The following is a 16071-nucleotide window of genomic DNA, read 5'->3' on the forward strand; positions in this document are numbered from 1 at the left end:
TGTTCGTTCAGTTCTGAGACACATCCAGAGGCCAGCTGCCTCCTCTGTCCTGCCCTCCGCTCAACTGAACTAGCATCTGAATGCACAACATTGCTGCTGTCTCCAAGGAAACCCGGCAGTCACATGACCTAGTGACGATCCAGATGCATGCTTTCTCTCTTACTTTCTCTCTCGCTTTCAACCCCACTCTCTACACATCTAACTGTCTTTCCCATTTTCTCTGCCCAATTCATGGATTATGAATACAAATGCACATGCACTCATGCACGCGCGCACACACACACACGTCAATCATGTGCCAGCAGCGCTGCATAAATCATGCAGATACAGGTCAAGAGCTTCAGTTAATGTTCACATCAAAACATCAGAATGGAGGAAAAAAGTGATCTCAGTGCCTCTGACTGTGACACGCTTGTTGGTGCCAGATGGGCTGGTTTGAGTATTTCCAAAGTTGTTTGTCTCCTGAGATTGTCAAGCACAACCGTCATCGTTCACACAGAATGGTGCAAAAAGCATCTAGCGAGCAGCAGGCAGAAAGCCTTGTTGATGAGATCAGTCAGAGAAGAATGGACAGACTGGTTCAAGCTGACAGGAAGGATACTCAAATTTACATTTACGACATTTGGCAGACGCCCTTATCCAGAACAACTTACATTTATTTCATTTATGCAACTGGGCAGTTGAAGGGTAAGGGCCTTTTTCAAGGGTTCAACAGTGACAGCTTGGCGGCGCTGGGATTTGAACACGTGACCTTCCAATCATTAAGCCAACATCTTAACCACGAAGCTACCACTGCCCAAGAACCAATACAAGTCTTTACTACTCTGTTAAGAAAAAAAAATCATCTCAGAATGCACAAGACATGAAACTTTGGGGCCGATGCAGTACAACAGCATAAGACCACATTGGGTTCCACTCCACTCCAGTCAAGAACAAGAATCTGAGGCTACAGTTGGCACAAACTCAACCACTGGACAATTGTAGATTGGAAAAAGACCAAAGTTAGAAACCTTCTTTTTTGGATTTCTACCCCATTTTCTCTCAACTTGCTCATTTGCCAATTCCCTCTCTAGCTACATCTCATCTATGCCAAGACAGCAAGGATGGTGAATACTAGCACATGTGAAGCCAGCCACAGCATCTTTTTGAACAGCTGCTCATGCTACTCTACAGGACAGGAATTCAAACGCACAATCTCCTGACAATAAGGTGAACACCTTTCTATTACATACCTTCGACTAAGATTTATAAAGACATCCTGTCTACAATGTAATGTCTTTCCCCCAAAAGTTTAGTGCTACATGAAGAAGCTCATCTCATCTCATTATCTCTAGCCGCTTTATCCTGTTCTACAGGGTCGCAGGCAAGCTGGAGCCTATCCCAGCTGACTACGGGCGAAAGGTGGGGTACACCCTGGACAAGTCGCCAGGTCATCACAGGGCTGACACATAGACACAGACAACCATTCACACTCACATTCACACCTACGGTCAATTTAGAGTCACCAGTTAACCTAACCTGCATGTCTTTGGACTGTGGGGGAAACCGGAGCACCCAGAGGAAACCCACGCGGACACGGGGAGAACATGCAAACTCCGCACAGAAAGGCCCTCGCCGGCCACGGGGCTCGAACCCAGACCTTCTTGCTGTGAGGCGACAGCACTAACCACTACACCACCGTGCCGCCCTACATGAAGAAGTTCCCAGAGTTAATCCATCCATCCATTATCTGTAGCTGCTTATCCTGTTCTACAGGGTCGCAGGTAAGCTGGAGCCTATCCCAGCTTACTATGGGCAAGAGGCGGGGTACACCCTGGACAAGTCGCCAGGTTATCGCAGGGGTGACACAGAGACAAAACAACCATTCACATTCACACCTACGGTCAATTTAGAGCCACCAATTAGCCTAACCTGCATGTCTTTGGACTGTGGAGGAAACCGGAGCGCCTGGAGGAAACCCACGCGGACACGGGGAGAACATGCAAACTCCACACAGAAAGGCCCTCGCCGGCCTCGAACCCAGGAGCTTCTTGCTGTGAGGTGACAGCGCTAACCACTACACCACCGTGCCGCCCCCCAGAGTTAATCAGTAAATTTGAAGTTTTCACTGTCCAACAGGGCCATGTGCTGGAGTGATGTGATCAATGACATTTCACAGAGCAAAAAGGCCAAGTCCACTGTATAACATGACATGCAGTTGCTATCTGTCTCAGACAGCCATCAGATTTGTTCTATTCTTATTTCAATTGGTTCACATATTCCATGCAGGTCAAGCTGAGCCAAGTCATGTGTACAGTACCAGTCAAAAGTTGAACACACCTACTCATTCATATTTTTTTCTGTATTCTGAAACACACAATACTGAAGACATCACAACTATGAAATAACATATGGAACATATATGGAATTATGTGGTGAACAAAAAAAAAAGTGTTAGAAAAAAAAAAATTCATTTCATATTTTAGATTCTTCAAAGTGGGGCGGCACGGTGGTGTAGTGGTTAGCGCTGTCGCCTCACAGCAAGAAGGTCCTGGGTTCGAGCCCCGGGGCCGGCAAGGGCCTTTCTGTGTGGAGTTTGCATGTTGTCCGCGTGGGTTTCCTCCGGGTGCTCCGGTTTCCCCCACAGTCCAAAGACATGCAGGTTAGGTTAACTGGTGTCTCTAAATTGACCGTAGGTGTGAATGTGAGTGTGAATGGTTGTCTGTGTCTATGTGTCAGCCCTGTGATGACCTGGCGACTTGTCCAGGGTGTACCCCGCCTTTCGCCCGTAGTCAGCTGGGATAGGCTCCAGCTTGCCTGCGACCCTGTAGAAGGATAAAGTGGCTAGAGATAATGAGATGAGATGAGATTCTTCAAAGTAGCCACCATTTACCTTGATGACGCTTTGCACACTATTGACATTATCTTAACAGTAAATAATAAAAATACAGTAAATAGCCCTATTCCACAACTAGTAATTTATATTATGTCAAGAACCGTTCAACTAAGTAAAGAGAAACGACATCCATTATTACTTTAAGACAGGAAGTGTCTTTTAATTAATCAAAATAAAGAAAAAACGTTGAATTAGAAGGTTTCTCCAAACTTTTGACTGGTACTGTATATATACACTGTATGTACAGTATATATATTTCACATCCTTCAAAACATCTGTCCTTAGTAGAGGGCAAGCCAAAATTATTCTACCATGTTTTATGAGGTCGCATCCACAATATCAAATGGTGTTTCTATTCATTCATGGATAATTATAGCGAAGTGAGTGCTGGCTGATAGAGCTGGGGAAATGAAGCGGAAACGTCATCATCAAAATAAAGATCAACGAGCAGTGTGTTCAGCCTTTCACCTCTGAGCAAACTGGTGCACATAAGCACATGTGCTATATCACTCAGCATCATCACTTCTGCACTTAATCCATAACTGTAGTAAACACTGAAATCATACAAAAATATGCAGATGATCACTGCGCACAAATTTCGGTACACGGGCTTCAAAGTAATAGTATTTTCAAGATTTTTGGGCCAGCAAGAGACAATCTACTTCATGTAGTGGAAGCAGCATGTTGCTATTCATAGACATTCATTCATCTTCAGTAACTTCTTTATCCTGGACAGGGTCATGGTGGATCCAAAGCCTACCCCAGGAATAATGAGCATGAGGCGGGAATACACCCAGGATGGTATGACAGTTTCTTGCAGGATACTATGAGTACACACATTCATACCTTAGGGCAGTGTAGAGGAGCCAACTGACCTATTGCCATGTTTTTGGAAGTGCAAAACACAGACATGGACTGGGCTCAGGACCGAACCAGGATCCTGGAGCTGTGAGGACGTTACCAACTGCACCGCAATGCCACACTTTCATAGACATATTATAGTTAATGGTTTGCTAGTGTGGATGTAATATCCAGTGGCATTAAAATTAAAATGTCCAGTAATAATATCACAAAAACAGCTGTGTACATACTATTAAAATAAACAGTATTAATATTCCATTTCTAGTTATAAACAATTTTAGTAAGGCAGTAAGTGTATATATATAACCAACTGTCAAACTGCTGCTACACAAACCTGACATCCAGAACTCACTTATGCCACTCCATATAATAATTACCAACAATAATTAGTAAAGACATGCACTGCGCCCACACCCTTATTTTGGATCAGATTTACTGGACGGTTCTGCCTGAGGGCTGAGTCAGAAGGCACTCATGACAGTGCGATTATGAAGATCATGTTGTCCTGAGGTCAATGGCAACACAGTGTGAAGCCGCAACAGGAAGTCAGACGTGTTTACACTTCCCCGAGGAGCTACAGATGGTCATTATGGACTGAGAGAGCAACGGCAGAATTAACATTATCTCATCAACTTCCTTTTGCCTTAATTACTGTATATTATTACAGATTCTGAGATTTGAGTTAAAGCACTGGCCAGAGAATAGGATTTCCGGTTCACTGAATGAATAAAAATCAAGGGTGGGAGCTCATAAATGGCAAAAAATTAAAGATACAACACACCAAAGATACAGGACATCAACTAAGATAGTACTTGTAAAGATGTGGTAAATAAAATACATATTTTAGGATCAGATAAGTAAGTTTGCATCACTTACAGGAGGTTTCCTAGCCATGCAAGGCCTCAACAGACCAGTGTCTCTTTTTTCTTTTATTGGGTTCTGTGTTTCACTTAGCCTGACATCACACCTTAAATCTGATTTTAAGAGCAATCCTGAGAAGATACAAAAACGATTCATTTTTCTTCACTTGCTGTCAAGATGAGCTCTAGCTTTGCGGCAAAAAAAAAAAAGAAAAGGCAAAATGTTTGATATCCTAAACCTGAGTGACCAGATCTAATGTGAGCTTGGCAAATCCTACCAATTCCACCATAATCTTCAATTTAATCCGAAATTAAAGATTTTTTTTTTTTGGTCTTTTTTCACCTTTATTGGACAGGACAGTGCAGAGACAGGAAATGAGCGGGAGAGAGAGACGGGGAGGAATCGAACCCAGGTCCCCGGATCCACGGTACGGCACCCCATCCACCTGAGCCACGACGCCCCCAATCCAAAATTAGACAAAATAACTGCATACACATTAATTCGCTCCAGTTTAGTCTGCTACAGTGTACACTTTACATTATGACACAACATAAGAAAATAGATGAATGTGAGCCATACATCTGTACAACACAAGCTTGGTAAAGCTCTTTATACAATAAACACAGTACGTATTTTAAAATAATATAAGGGTGTCAATTAGACGAATAGTCTAAAACTTTTAACCTTGTTTGTTCCTTGCTGTTGAATACACTGTATGTAATAGGGATACGCACAGGGATTCACAGGGAGCCAATATACCAATAGTGAAATACGATTTGGGTATTTGTTATGCCTTATGAGGACATGAAGTCAGCAAGAAAAGCCACATCTGGCAATACTTTGATGCAGCTGTATTGTGGTGTGAGGTGTGCATGAGGACTAAAGGTCTTGGGAGCATGCATTTTTCACTTTCATGCAGGTGGGAAGAAGCAGCCAGATCATGCGCAGGATAAAACAGAGATAATAGGCTGCTCCTACTAATACTGTCAAGTACAACTCCATTAAAAGACTTAAATTTTACATCAGAAGTTACACTGTACATATGGCACAACTCAACCTCTCCTGACACTTTTCATTTTACACCAGATAGAGCGTTCATTTCTGTTTTCATTCACCGAGTTACTAAATATAACATGGAAATAGCTTTAATGACCAGAAGATTATTATAAACACAGTGCAATGCCACTGTAATCATATAAAGTTCGTTATTCCCGCGTGCTTTTCAAAACATCCTGCCCACAAATATCAGAGTGGTTTTGGCCTTTTAAACTCCATGGCTGTTTTTTATTAATGCCAGAGCGTTGTCAGAGCTTTTTCTACATACATGTATACAACTACAGTGGAAAATGATCCTTTCTTACACCATATTAAATACGCCTTTTCCTCTTCTCCTACAGGGTTTACAGAATATCAGTTAATTAACTCTGACGGATATCGGAATAATAACATTAGGCAGAAACCACATCTGTAATATCTAATATACTGTGCTGTTTTATAGTCATAATAAATCTGAGTTTGTGTCAGTAAATCAAACTAGACCCATGAGCAGCAGTGCCCTTAATAATTCCCTCCCTGATAAATTATCGAGCAGTGAAACAGAAAACATAGTTTTATATTTATTTTACGCACAATATTTTTCCTTCCAGCCTTTTCCGAAATGACATTTTTTCCCATGACAGAGTTGTTGATCAACAGTCGCTCTCGAGTTCAGAAAAAAAGAAAAAAGTAAAATAACTCGGAAAATAACAGAAGCTGAAATGAATGTAACTAGAGCAATATATAAAAAAAAGTCAATAAACATTTGATTACAGCATTGCCTTCTTTTATTACTCTGCACGACTAAAATTTCTATCACGGAACATATCTAGAGATTTGGGATGTACAATTTTCAGTAAATTCAATTATTAAGCTGGGGTGTGTATACAAACATCCTGAGCTATGACATGCTAAATGTAATGTTCATCTCTACTCAAGCTGTAAAAACTTAAATATACACATAAATCCATCGATATTACAATGTATATGTGACCATTTATAATGGTAATTTATAAATATAGCTTGGAAAAAAAATAGTTATTGCTGTGCCGTTTCTTCAATAGTCTCACATCTGTCAGCTTTTTTAATGACAGTTCTCAACTGGTCTGTGTTTTTCCTGACTTTCAAATCAGAAAACCAGAACACCTGCTGTTTACACATTAAGCCAGAAAATAAACTGATTTATTATTTTATAGATTGAATTATTATTTTTAGGTATTTTTGACTTTCCACAAATGACTAATGTTTACACATTTCAGTTCTGTGTAATTAAGCAATGAAAGTGGTTTTCACTGTAATACAGTGCCTTGCAAAAGTATTCATCCCCCTTGGTGTTTGTCCTGTTTTGTCGTGTTACAAGCTGGAATTAAAATGGATTTTTGGCGGGTGAGCACCATTTGATTTACACAACATGCCTAGCACTTTAAATGTGCACATTGTTGTTTTTTTTATTGTGAGACAAACAATAATTAAGATGAAAAAAAAGAAATCTGGAGTGTGCATAAGTATTCACCCCCTTTCATATGAAACCCCGAAATAAAAGCTGGTCCAACCAATTCATTTCATAAGTCACATAATTAGTTGATTAAGATCCACCTGTGTGCAATCAAAGTGTCACATGATCCGTCACATGATGTCTGTATAAATCAACCTGTTCTGGAAGTACCCTGACTCTGCAACACTACTAAGCAAGCAACATGAAAACCAAGGAGCACTCCGAACAGGTCAGAGACAAAGTTGTGGAGAAGTATAGATCCCAAATATCCCAAACTTTGAATATCCCAGGAAGCACCATTAAATCCATTATAGCAAAATGGAAAGAATATGGCACCACTACAAACCTGACAAGAGAAGGCCGCCCACCAAAACTCACAGACTGAGCAAGGAGGGCATTAATCAGAGATGCAACAAAGACACCAAAGATAACACTGAAGGAGCTGCAAAGATTTAAGCCATACACTCCACAGAGTGGGGCTTTATGGAAGAGTGGCCAGAAAAAAAAGTCACTGCTTAAAAAAAAAATCATGTTTGGAGTTTGCCCAACAGCATGTGGCAGACTCCCCAAACACATGGAAGAGGATTCTCTGGTCAAATGAGACTAAAATTGAACTTTTTGGCCATCATGGGAAACGCCATGTGTGATGCAAACCCAACACCCTGAGAACACCATACCTACAATGAAGCATGGTGGTGGCAGCATCATGCTGTGGGGATGTTTTTCATCTGCAGGGACAGGAAAGCTGGTCAGGACTGAAGGAAAGATGGATGGCACTAAATACAGGGCAATTCTGGAGGAAAAGCTATTTGAGTCAGCCAGAGGTTTGAGACTGGGATGAAGGTTCACGGTCTAGCAGGACAATGACCCTAAACATACTGCTAAAGCTACGCTGGAGTGGTTTAAAGGGAAACATTTAAATGTCTTGGAATGGCCTAGTCAAAGCCCAGACCTCAATCCAATTGAACAGCTGTGGCATAACTTGAAGATTCCTGTCCACCAACACAATCCATCTAACTTGAAGGAGTTGGAGCAGTTTTGTCTTGAGGAATGGGCAAAAATCCCAGTGGCTAGATGTGCTAAGCTGATAGAGACATACCCCAAGAGACTTGCAGCTGTAATTGCAGCAAAAGATGGCTCTACAAAGTATTGACTTTTTTTGGGGGGGTGTTACACTTATGCACACTCCAGATTTCTGGGTTTTTTTCACCTTAATTATTGTTTGTGTCACAATTTAAAAAAAAAGTGCAAATTTAAAGTGGCAGGCATGTTGTGTAAATCAAATGGTGCTAGCCCCCCAAAAATCCATTTTAATTCCAGCTTGTAATGCAACAAAACAGGACAAACACCAAGTGGGATGAATACTTTTGCAAGGCACTGTATGTAAATAATGAAATATGACCCTTTCCAACAGAAGACGACTTTCTTATATAAAAATAAAAAATCCTCTGAAAATAGCCAACAGTAAATTGAGCAGCAAGTCTACTGCAAACTTTCAAGAGTAAAATATTGTGCATTTTAAATGTTTTTAAACAGACAATATTTTGTCAGTGTTGTTTGTGACATACACTGCACATGTAACATTTCACTGAAAATCTAGCATGTACAATAGCAGTCAAAGGTTTGGACACACCTAATTCAATGCTTTTTTTCTTTATTTTGATTAATTAAAAGGCACTTCATGTCTTAAAGTAATGATGGATGTCATTTGCCTTTACTTAGTTGAGCAGTTCTTGACATAATATGGATTAGTAGAGTTGTGGAATAGGGCTATTTACTGTATTTTTATTATTTACTATTTACTGTTCGATCTCGGTGGCACGGTGGTGTAGTGGTTAGCACTGTCGCCTCATAGCAAGAAGGTCCTGGGTTCGAGCCCAGCGGCCGATGGGGGCCTTTCTGTGCGGAGTTTGCATGTTCTCCCCGTGTCCGCGTGGGTTTCCTCCGGGTGCTCCGGTTTCCCCCACAGTCCAAAGACATGCAGGTTAGGTTAACTGGTGACTCTAAATTGACCGTAGGTGTGAATGTGAGTGTGAATGGTTGTCTGTGTCTATGTGTCAGCCCTGTGATGACCTGGCGACTTGTCCAGGGTGTACCCCGCCTTTCGCCCGTAGTCAGCTGGGATAGGCTCCAGCTTGCCTATGACCCTGCACAGGATAAGCGGCTACAGATAATGGATGGATGGATGGATGGATGTTTGATCTCAAACACCTTAAGAAGGTAAAAATTGCACTAATTAACTTTTGGCGAGGCACACCTGTTAATTGAAAAGCATTCCAGGTGACTCCCTCATGAAGCTGGTTAAGATAATCCCAATAGTGTGCAAAGCGTCATCAAGGTAAACGGTGGCTACTTTGAAGAATCTAAAATATGAAACATATTTTGTTTTTTTTTTATGTCTCCGCCACCATAAGGTGCAGGAGGCATTATGTTTTCGGGTTGTTCGTCCGTCCGTGCATCCGTCCGTGCGTGCGTCCATCCCGAAACCTTGTGAATGCAATATCTCAAAGGCTAATGAAAGGAATTTCACCAAACTTTCACCATTTGTGCGCTTTGGGACAAACATGAACTGATTAGATTTTGAGATCAAAAGGTCTAAGTTCAAGGTCACTGTGAGGTCAAATGTCTGTCCGCAAACCTTGTGAACATAATATCTCCAAGGCAAATGAAAGGAATTTCACCAGACTTTCACCATTTGTGCATTTGGGGACAAAGATAAACTGATTAGATTTTAAGATCAAAAGGTCTAAGGTCAAGATCACTGTGAGGTCAAATGTCTGTCCGAAAACCTTGTGAACACAATATCTCCAAGGCTGATACAAGTAATTTCACCAGGTCAAGATTACTGTGAGGTCAAATGTCCATCCCCAAATCACAACTTAATAAGACGTGTAGTCTACCGGGCGGAGGCATCCCCATCGACGCCGTTGGCGTCGAGTTCTATCTGGTTAACACTATTTTTGTTTACCACATAACTCCATACATGTTCCTTGTTTTATTTCACAGTTTTGATGTTTTCATTATTGCTCTTCAATGTAGAAAACAGTCAGAATACAGAAAAACCTATAAATGAGTAGGTGTGTCCAAATTTATTGACTGCTACTGTATATACAGTCAGTGTGTCTGTGTGTCAGTGTGGTTTGTTTTGATGCTAGCTGAAGTTCAGTCTGTATTATTTCACAAGGACATATGGGTGGTGTAGCATGTAGTCATGATAAATATTTTGATGCTCCATGCACTATTTCTAACACACCAGTAGCAGTAGCTCTCAACCTTATGACCATGGGTTGAAATTTGAATATTATTATTTATTTGTAGTGTACTGAAATAAGTCAATGGTTTCAAGTTGGCCTGTGTCTTTGCTTCAGCTCTGCAGGTAAAGTGAGTTGAGATGCCCTCTAGTGGACACAGAAGGCCATTGTGTCAACCCACCCAGAGCCAATCCACCATCCATACGATAAAACGATGGAAAGAGATGGGCCTGAGAGTTCTCTCTCAACTGCATTTGCATTAGAACATGGTATGGAGGGTTTTAAATTCTCCCCACTAACTATCTATCCCTCTATAAGTTGTATCAGGTAAGATGGTAAAAGTGAAAAACCGAAACTTTGCTGAGTTGGTGGCCTTCTGGGACTGCAATTTGCAGGAAACCCCCCCACTGCTTTTACCTCTTACTGCGTGAGAGTATTTAGAGAACATACAGTGGGGCAAAAAAGTATTTAGTCAGTCACCAATTGTGTAAGTTCTCCCACTTAAAAAGATGAGAGAGGCCTGTAATTTTCATCATAGGTATACCTCAACTATGAGAGACAAAATGAGAAAAAAAAATCCAGAAACTCACATTGTCTGATTTTTAAAGAATTTATTTGCAAATTATGGTGGAAAATAAGTATTTGGTCAATAACAAAAGTTCATCTCATTACTTTGTTATATACCCTTTGTTGGCAATGACAGAGGTCAAACGTTTTCTGTAAGTCTTCACAAGGTTTTCACACACTGTTGCTGGTATTTTGGCCCATTCCTCCATGCAGATCTCCTCTAGAGCAGTGATGTTTTGGGGCTGTCGCTGGGCAACACGGACTTTCAACTCCCTCCAAAGATTTTCTATGGGGTTGAGATCTGGAGACTGGCTAGGCCACTCCAGGACCTTGAAATGCTTCTTACGAAGCCACTCCTTCGTTGCCCGGGCGGTGTGTTTGGGATCATTGTCATGCTGAAAGACCCAGCCACGTTTCATCTTCAATGCCCTTGCTGATGGAAGGTGGTTTTCACTCAAAATCTGACGATACATGGCCCCATTCATTCTTTCCTTTACACGGATCAGTCGTCCTGGTCCCTTTGCAGAAAAACAGCCCCAAGGCATGATGTTTCCACCCCCATGCTTCACAGTAGGTATGGTGTTCTTTGGATGCAACTCAGCATTCTTTCTCCTCCAAACACGACAAGTTGAGTTTTTACCAAAAAGTTCTATTTTGGTTTCATCTGACCATATGACATTCTCCCAATCCTCTTCTGGATCATCCAAATGCTCTCTAGCAAACTTCAGACGGGCCTGGACATGTACTGGCTTAAGCAAGGGGACACGTCTGGCACTGCAGGATTTGAGTCCCTGGCGGCGTAGTGTGTTACTGATGGTAGCCTTTGTTACTTTGGTCCCAGCTCTCTGCAGGTCATTCACTAGGTCCCCCCGTGTGGTTCTGGGATTTTTGCTCACCATTCTTGTGATCATTTTGACCCCACGGGGTGAGATCTTGCGTGGAGCTCCAGATCGAGGGAGATTATCAGTGGTCTTGTATGGCTTCCATTTTCTAATAATTGCACCCACAGTTGATTTCTTCACACCAAGCTGCTTACCTATTGCAAATTCAGTCTTCCCAGCCTGGTGCAGGTCTAAAATTTTGTTTCTGGTGTCCTTTGACAGCTCTTTGGTCTTGGCCATAGTGGCGTTTGGAGTGTGACTGTTTGAGGTTGTGGACAGGTGTCTTTTATACTGATAACGAGTTCAAACAGGTGCCATTAATACAGGTAACGAGTGGAGGACAGAGGAGCCTCTTAAAGAAGAAGTTACAGGTCTGTGAGAGCCAGAAATCTTGCTTGTTTGTAGGTGACCAAATACTTATTTTACCGAGGAATTTACCAATTAATTCATTAAAAATCCTACAATGTGATTTCCTGGATTCTTTCCCCCCATTCTGTCTCTCATAGTTGAAGTGTACCTATGATGAAAATTACAGGCCCCTCTCATCTTTTTAAGTGGGAGAACTTGCACAATTGGTGGCTGACTAAATACTTTTTGCCCCACTGTATATATAGAAATCAGGTACTTGATACCTTTATTACTTATATATAGAATCTGTATAAATATGCCCATGACCATTATGCATATGTCTGTACTACTCAACAGAAAACACCTGGAGATAATTTATTTTATTCTATCCACGTTTACTGGATATGAGCAACCATGCGCTCTGATTGGCTACCCCACTACTAGGCTATCAGCTCATATACCGTGAGTAGAGAAAAACAAAATGGCGGCGCGTGTTGCTGAACCAACTGAGGACGAAATAAAAACTCTACTCGAAAACAAAACCCCAAAAAATACAAAATAAAAAGCAACAAAATATGGAATGAAAGTATTTGATGGTAAGAACGTATCTTTTATTTTACAAGAATTATTATTATCGCATTTTTCACAAATTGCTACTGTCATTTAGTCTGGCTAACGCAACTTCAAAGCTCTGCGGGCATTGGTCTGGCAAAGATATTAAGCCCAACCGTTTCCCAAAGTGCGTGGTTGACCCGCCTCCCTGAAATGCCTCAGTTTGCTACTGGTCGAAGCCAGAAAAGGCTGTGACGAAGCTTAAACCAATCACATCACTCTTTCCTCTGACGTATGTGACGCGACGGAAACTGCTTGAGTAACAGGAAGAAGATAAATACCTCCAGGGCTGCTCTTTGCTCCGTTTTCAATGAGAACTTCCCGTTGAATGCTTTCAATACAGCATCTACCGCTGTGTCAAAGGCTTGCCGCTGCTCCATGTTCGTAATGTTTCTAGTGAATGAAGCGCTTCCGGCATAGATTCTGTAAACAATCTAAGGCTTCCGGTTGCAGTTCTACTACGTCACTGCCTTGAACACGCCTCTACCCAGGGCCGTTGGAGATGCTCAAAGTTGGTTGGCTCCCGATTTTTCGGGAGCTTGGAAGAGCTGGAGATAGCTTGCCTTGCCAGACTAAGTTCGCAATAGGCCCCCGTGTTGCGTCACACTTAGGATGGGCGGGCCCAGGCTAACTGTCATTTCACCGGTTTGTTTACAGTCTAAGTGGAAATGATTTTGTCGGATGTTTTGTATAAAGTTTTTATTTATTGAATTTGCAAAAAATAAAAATGCTGTTTCTCAAAATCCAGTGAATGTGGACAGAATAAAACAGTTATTCCACTCAATCTCATCGTACATGGCTTATAGCCGACTCAGCGCTATGCACCTCGTCGGCTATCAGCTCATATCCGACTCAGTTTCATGGAATAACTGTTAAATATAAACTTAACAGCACTTGTACACCATGTCGAAGTTTCAATATGACCCATGTAATGACATATTGAAATTCATCGGGAACATGAAGGCGAATAACTATTCTTCATTTACTTCACATTGTGTCTCCAGTCCTAGGCTAATATTTAAGCACTACTATTCACTGCATATACATTTGTGATATTCTATATAATGGCCACAGCAAACAAAGCCCCTGGAGATCCAAACCCCATGGGGGCTGGACCCATTAGCATGACACATTTTAAATGGTTTTGGGTTTTTGCTTTTTATTTCAGCTGTATTTGTAAAAGCCTACTAAAAGAAACGTCTATATGATGGTGAGATCAACTGGGTGTTTTGGTTTGCCTTCAGGGTATAGTATATTGAAGTCCCATAAAGACCGTAACAGTCTAGTACTTACGGAGGGTGTGCCAGGTCCTGTGGTCTCTCGGCTGCCTCGGGGTACACGGGATGTGGGGGTTCTCCTATTGGCACACAACCCAGAGACTTACTGATGGCGTGGCTCAGCTTCTTGGCTGGGGATTTCTGTGAAAGGCATAGACATAAAGACAAAGCTAGACACATGCTGTCTGAATACCAATTACACTCCTTGATCGAGTCATGAAAAGCTACAGAAAGAGGAGGAAATGTTCCTGCTAGAATAAAAGAAAGTTCGAGAAGTATTTTGTCTTCAAAAAAATGTACTTGCCAATTGAACTCTGTTCTAATCTAGGACAAGGATTAATTTGTCTGAGAAGCCAGCCCATCATCAATGTCAGGTAAATATTACTTTTAAGTTCTAGTTTGTAACTTGCAAGTCAAGTACGTTTATGAAAAGTATTGCTTGATTCAGCAGGATCCTGGACTGACATGAACTTGAAAATAATCATCATTGTGGTGGCAGTTAAATTTGGATTTCCGACACACTTTAAATTTTTTCCTGAGCTTCAATTTTAAGCTTAGCGATTAAGCTTTGGGACAATAGAAGAGATTTAAAATCTTAATCAATAAAACCCACTTGCTTAAGGGCACAAAAGTCCCATGATGGAAGAGAATAACATTTTGGAGGAAGCTTGACTGGATTTAATTATCACTCTGCACCAGAAATGCAACTGTGCTACAGCACAAACCTCTGATTTGTAATTTTAGAGCTTATATTACTAGTGATATGTTTAAACAGCAGCTGTTTTTGTTTGGCTATAGAAGCAAATGTGTTGTAGACAGCCTCAGGGGGCTCTCCATACCCATGAGGAGTGCTCCTTCATCTGGTGCTGGTTGCTATGGGGACCGTTGGCATGGCCACGCCAGAAGCAGTTCTGGCAAAGCTGGTAGCCGTGGCACTGCTGACATCTGTAGCGAAAACCCATCATGCTCTCGCTCCGGCAGTAGGAGCATTCCACCGGATGGAAGACTGGACCAGAATGAAGAGAGAGAGTATCCTTTAATGAATCAGATCTCAGAGCATTACCACTGACATCTTATCACTGATAAGATTAATACTGTGTTGTATATTTATATATGTACTGTAGTATCAAAAAGCAGCAGGCAGCTGAAAACAACTCAGTCTTTTTCACAAGACAGACTTGGGGAGTAACCCAATCCCACTATTTACAGTATATCCGTATCAGAAGTGGGCATGGCCCAGGTTTTTTCATTCACAAATATAACAGCAAATACTAATTTGCAGAACACAATTTTATTCAACTCCTTAATTTCAAGAATTCTCCAAAACTGGAACGCAATGCTGCTACTGGGGTCCTTTCAATGGTATTTCACTGGCTGTATGATTTTTCTGTAAGATTTTCATTTAAAGGTGCTGACTGCAAATTCATCTGAAATTTTAAATTATTTGATTGTGCATGGCCTTTTCCTATGTCCTACAAGAACAATATCATGCTGTGATCATTTTGACGTGCTGAGGGTCACTTTTCTCCATTTTGGGACCGAATATCCTACCTCTTGAGGTAAACAGTACGGCCCTATGGAAACAGCTGAACGCGAGGAGCTTTACCTAATTAGCATAACTATGGAACTGCGTCACACCAAGATGGTGACGCGTGGAAAATATCGTGACTCTGCAACGACCTCAGAGAGTTTTGAGTCACAGGGATGTAATTTGTGGTTGACATTCGCGAATAGATCCGTGAAACAAAAGATGAATATATCTTTTCCCTGTTACTGCTTTTGTATCATTGGTTCTTTCTCTGGAAGATCAAAACATTAGATGTATAACTCCATACGCGCTACTGTGGAGTCGAGCCCATGCGTTCTAAGGCTAAGATAGCTAAGCACTAGCTACAATGATTTAGTTATCTGTCCAGAAATATGACACGTCCTCTAACCTTGCTCTATATTGCAGTTGCACTCACTAGGCAGGCTTTCCTTTTCTTTTCCGCTGGCTTTTAACTGGCGG

At 41.5% G+C, this 16071-nt stretch overlaps 1 protein-coding gene across 7 annotated transcripts in view; it reads right to left on the reverse strand.

Annotated features, from left to right (window-relative positions):
* The window catches only part of dtnbb (dystrobrevin, beta b), a 45900-nt gene that overhangs the window by 18590 nt on the left and 11239 nt on the right, over window positions 1-16071 (reverse strand). For all 7 annotated transcript variants that reach the window (XM_060934133.1, XM_060934135.1, XM_060934132.1 and 4 more), the window contains exons 9-10: window positions 14903-15069; window positions 14080-14204 (exon numbers count right to left, since the gene is read on the reverse strand). In XM_060934133.1, the coding sequence (XP_060790116.1) occupies window positions 14080-14204; window positions 14903-15069 (292 nt within the window). The remainder of the gene's footprint in view (window positions 1-14079; window positions 14205-14902; window positions 15070-16071) is intronic.

The sequence above is a fragment of the Neoarius graeffei genome, chromosome 11, assembly GCF_027579695.1.
Source record: "Neoarius graeffei isolate fNeoGra1 chromosome 11, fNeoGra1.pri, whole genome shotgun sequence".
Classification (NCBI taxonomy): Eukaryota; Metazoa; Chordata; class Actinopteri; order Siluriformes; family Ariidae; genus Neoarius; species Neoarius graeffei.